This window comes from Scardinius erythrophthalmus (genome assembly GCF_964197995.2).
Source record: "Scardinius erythrophthalmus genome assembly, contig: HAP1_SCAFFOLD_85, whole genome shotgun sequence".
In the NCBI taxonomy this organism is placed as follows: Eukaryota; Metazoa; Chordata; class Actinopteri; order Cypriniformes; family Leuciscidae; genus Scardinius; species Scardinius erythrophthalmus.
The window spans coordinates 324832-329040 of record NW_028296519.1 but is presented as its reverse complement, the minus strand read 5'-3'; the positions used below and the strand labels follow the sequence as shown (position 1 = coordinate 329040).

The window sequence follows — 4209 nt, the reverse complement described above, 5'->3', positions numbered from 1 at the left end:
AGCTAAAAGAACCTGCAGTGTAAGTTAGTGTTGAGCTGTTGTTTGAGTCTCTCTGTCTGAGATCATATGCAGTGAAATGGCAGAAGCCAGTATTTCAGTGGGACAGGACGAGTTCATCTGCCCAGTGTGTCTGGATCTACTGAAGAATCCAGTGACCATTCCTTGTGGACACAGTTACTGCATGATCTGTATAACCGGCTGCTGGAATCAGGATGATCAGAAGAGAGTTTACAGCTGCCCTCAGTGCAGACAGACCTTCACTCCAAGACCTGCCTTAAGTAAGAATGTGGTGTTTGCTAAAATGGTTGAGAAACTGAAGACGACTAATCTGCAAGCTACTGGATCTGGAGATTTGGAGTGTGACGTCTGCTCTGGAAGAAAACTCAAAGCTGTCAAGTCCTGTCTGGTGTGTCTGGAATCTTACTGTCAAACTCATTTTGAACGTCATGAAGAATTTCGCTCAGGAAATCCACACAAAGTGATCGATGCCACTGGACGACTCCAGCAGATGATCTGTCCTCAACATGGTAAACAACTGGAAATCTTCTGCCGCACTGACCAGCGCAGCATTTGTTACCTGTGTACAATGGATGAGCACAAAAACCATGACACTGTAACAGCTACAGCAGAGAGGACAGAGAAACAGGTAAATTACTGTCTTGGAATATATAATTGTTTTTTGTTGCTTCAGTCTTAATATTTGTGCACCAAGAAGGGACAGTAACGAAACAGAGGAGGGTGAACTAAAGCTTTGAGTCAGGGTGCTAGTGATGACGTGATGAAATGGCTCATGCATGAATAGTATGCACAAAAAACATGATTGTTTAATATTAGGGATAAATAAATCTATGAACTAATAATCTCGCATAACTTAATATCCTTTATTTTTACATTAGTCGAGTCATTATTTTTTTGCTTTCAGGATGAGTTATTAAATTATTACTTTTTATTGATTTTTTCTCCAGGGTTAAGCCTCTCTGCCTCAGCCACCTGAGATTGGCAAGTCTTAAAAATTATCCTCAGGTTTTCCCACTCAAAATTATCCTCAGGTTTTCAGATGATGTGTTGTCGCACTATTACTTGGGAATTCAGAATCTCTAGGGTTCCAATAACCTGCTGCTTGGCAGTAACCACCAGACAAAATGAATATACTTTAAGTCACGACTGGAGTTTCTCAAAGTAAACCACAGAGACCAAGAGATCACAACAGTTTATAAAGAATAGGTGCACAGGCAAAGGGAACATTATACAATTACATACATTTTCTCTAAAATAAAGTGTTCGATATGATACAATTCAGCAAACTCCCCCCTACTGGGCAAAAGCAAATTAGACTTTTGATTAGCTCTGCTTGTTGCCGAGTTAAATGTGTTATGTATAGTTATAGTTATAGTTATAGTTATAGTTAGAGGTTAAAAATAAATGCAGACAGCCATCTAGTCCATTTAGATCTCAAAAGCATAAAAATATTATTCCTGCAAGAATAATAAAAAATTCCTTCACAACCATCATTCACAAAAGTCAATACTGTGCAACCACAGACACAGACCAGCGTATCTTCCTATTGAGTGGTTAAAAGAAAGAAATGCTTTTCGTTTATATATATATATATTTCATTCAGAAGAACATTTCTTAGCTTTACTGTCGTTTCTTTGTCACCAGAAACATCTGGAACAAACACTAAGAAACTTCCATCAGAGAATCTGGCAGAGAGAGAAAGATCTACAAGAGCTGAGAGAGGTTGTGAAGACCTATAAGGTGAGTTTGGCTACCGGTAGAAAAGTATGGTTTCAAACTCTCCTCCAATTAGTGAGGATCTCAGTTCACTTCCAGTCTCACTGAAGCTCACTGTGTAATGTGTCCTGACAGCGCTCTGCACAGACAGCAGTGGAGGACAGTGAGAGGAACTTTACTGAACTGATCCGCTCCATTGAGAGAAGCCGCTCTGAGGTGACACAGCTGATCAGAGATCAGGAAAATGCTGCTGTGAGTCGAGCTCAAGGACTCTTGAAACAACTGGAGCAAGAGATCGATGACCTGAGGAGGAGAAACACTGAGCTGGAGCAGCTTTCACACACAGACGATCACATCCATTTCCTGCTGGTAACTGAGCCTTAGAAAAACATAGGACAATCGCTATTTGTCTCTTTATCTGTCTACAGTTTAATGTTGTTTGTTTTTGTATGGCTTTCTGTAGAGTGTCGAGGCTTGCTCTGTTCCTCCTAAAACTACTGTTGTGCCCAAAATCAATGCCAGTTCTCACCTCTTATATGAGGATGTGGGAAAATCTGTCCTTCTGCTAAAAAAGAAGCTTGAGGATTTCTGCAAAGAAGAGATAAAAAAGACATCTGATGGAGGTACAATAATGGAGATATTCGAAATTAGAAATGCATCGTATAACAAACAATATTTGCAAAAGGAATCTAAAATTGGTGTTTCCTACTGCAGCACTTTTGTGAAGCATCTAATGAACCTAGTATTTTGAACATTACTTTATTTGTGAGCTTTATCAGTTTTCTGTTTACATAAAAATAATACTTTAAATGCTGTTGGTTTCCATAGTGCCACACATTGAGATCATTTCCACTTCTGAGGAGAGCATTAAATGTAAGTCTTAATAAAATCTTTGATTCGCCCATTATACTTTTGTATCAAGTGATTATTCAAATCCTTGCATTAAAATAGATGCACAATTTTCTAAACCAGCTGGTACATAAACTCTATCAGTTAGGAGTATCTGTTTGTTTTCCTCATTGTCACTATTTCAAGCTAATAACTAATGAAATATGCCAGTGGTTTGTTTTCAAAGCTTTTATTACTGCAGTTTGACATTAATATATTTGCTTTCCTTTACAGTGCCACCACCCAGACCCAACCCAAAGCCAAGATCACTGTCCATGCCCTTCCAAACGCCAGAGTTAAAGCAGAGATCCTTAACAATACCAGAGTCACAACCAAGACCTATCCTGCCGAATTCAAAGTATTGGAACTTCCCTTAACCGTGAGTCACAGGCCAGACTCTCCACAGCACCAAGGTAATGGCCCAGATCATCTGACTCCTGCTCACCAAGACTAACGTAATTTCTTATGCTGATCAATTATGATTTGTGACATATGATTTGTGTCTGAATATACAAATCATTTTTTTCCCATTATATCCTACAAATATTCTCGATATAACCCCATTATTCTTTGGAATTCTGCAATCTCTCCACCATTATGTGTATGTTAGAGGAAATGTAGGCTATTTACCATTTCTTGATTCTTTATGATTTTTTAAATATTAATTAAATGATATCATTTTTTTTATCTGTAATTATGTATCGAAAGATTTGGTAGTGGGGCAGTTTATTAAAACAATATTTTAATTATTTGTAGCCTATATAAATGGTGTTTTCTTTTTTTTTGGAATTTGGGGTTAATCCAGTTGTCTTTATATTCCCATACACAAAAGAAATATATTTGAAATATATTTCTTTTGTGTATGGGTACAAACAATATTTTACTTATTAAAGTTACTGAAGTGCAAATAAAGTTTGGTTAATGTGAATAATAACGACTTGGTATTTACTTCCATAGCAATTCTGTATGTTCTGTATTATAAAGTGTTTTACTTAGTGATAAACCACTGTTAACCATCCAGTCCATGAGTGAACCGTCTGTATGAAGCAAATTTGCCATTTGACCTAACAATAATAATACATTTTATTTATGGTGCGCTTTTCTAGTACCCAAAGCGCTACAAACAGTGGCAAATAAAACAAGTAAAATACAGAATTTCAGAAATGATACACTACAAAGAAACACCAAATAAAAATAAATAAAAAATAAACATTTTAACTAATCAATACAATACAGTACTTATCATATTAATCTATGTAAGCGTTTTTTAATTTTTTTTAGCTACTTCTTGAAACTGGCTAATGTGGGAGCATTTCTAACAAGAGGAAGTGCATTCCATAACCTGCGTGCAGCGATAGAAAATGCTCTCACTCAAATATTTTAATCTACAAAGTGGCAGCTGAAGAGCAAAAGAATCAGAAGAATGACGAGAATGAGAAGGTGTGTGTTTAAGGGGCTGTTCCATGTACAGTTTTGTATGTTAGATTAAAAGTTTTAAAATCATTGCGCAGCTGAACAGGAAGCTGATGCGGATTGTAAAGCAGGCCTGTGATGTGCTGACATGAGAGACTTTCACACCGGGTAGTT

The 4209-nt window shown here is 37.1% G+C and overlaps 1 protein-coding gene across 1 annotated transcript; it reads left to right on the top strand.

The window, feature by feature from the left end:
* LOC308686280 (uncharacterized protein) lies at positions 1 to 3548 on the top strand. The gene is made up of 6 exons (XM_081394643.1): positions 1 to 646; positions 1663 to 1758; positions 1870 to 2103; positions 2198 to 2357; positions 2563 to 2607; positions 2857 to 3548. The coding sequence occupies exons 1-6, from the start codon at positions 77 to 79 to the stop codon at positions 2997 to 2999; spliced, it is 1248 nt and encodes a 415-aa protein (XP_081250769.1). The 5' UTR covers positions 1 to 76; the 3' UTR covers positions 3000 to 3548.
* The last annotated feature ends 661 nt before the right edge of the window (positions 3549 to 4209 follow it).

What these genes read in the sequence shown, in the direction of transcription:
- LOC308686280 (XM_081394643.1), top strand. Translation starts at nt 77, where the DNA reads ATGGCAGAAGCCAGTATTTCAGTGGGACAGGACGAGTTCATCTGCCCA. An exon ending in CAGAGAGGACAGAGAAACAG is followed by an intron (nt 647 to 1,662) that starts GTAAATTACTGT and finishes CTTTGTCACCAG; the next exon opens with AAACATCTGGAACAAACACT. An exon ending in AAAAAAGACATCTGATGGAG is followed by an intron (nt 2,358 to 2,562) that starts GTACAATAATGG and finishes TGGTTTCCATAG; the next exon opens with TGCCACACATTGAGATCATT.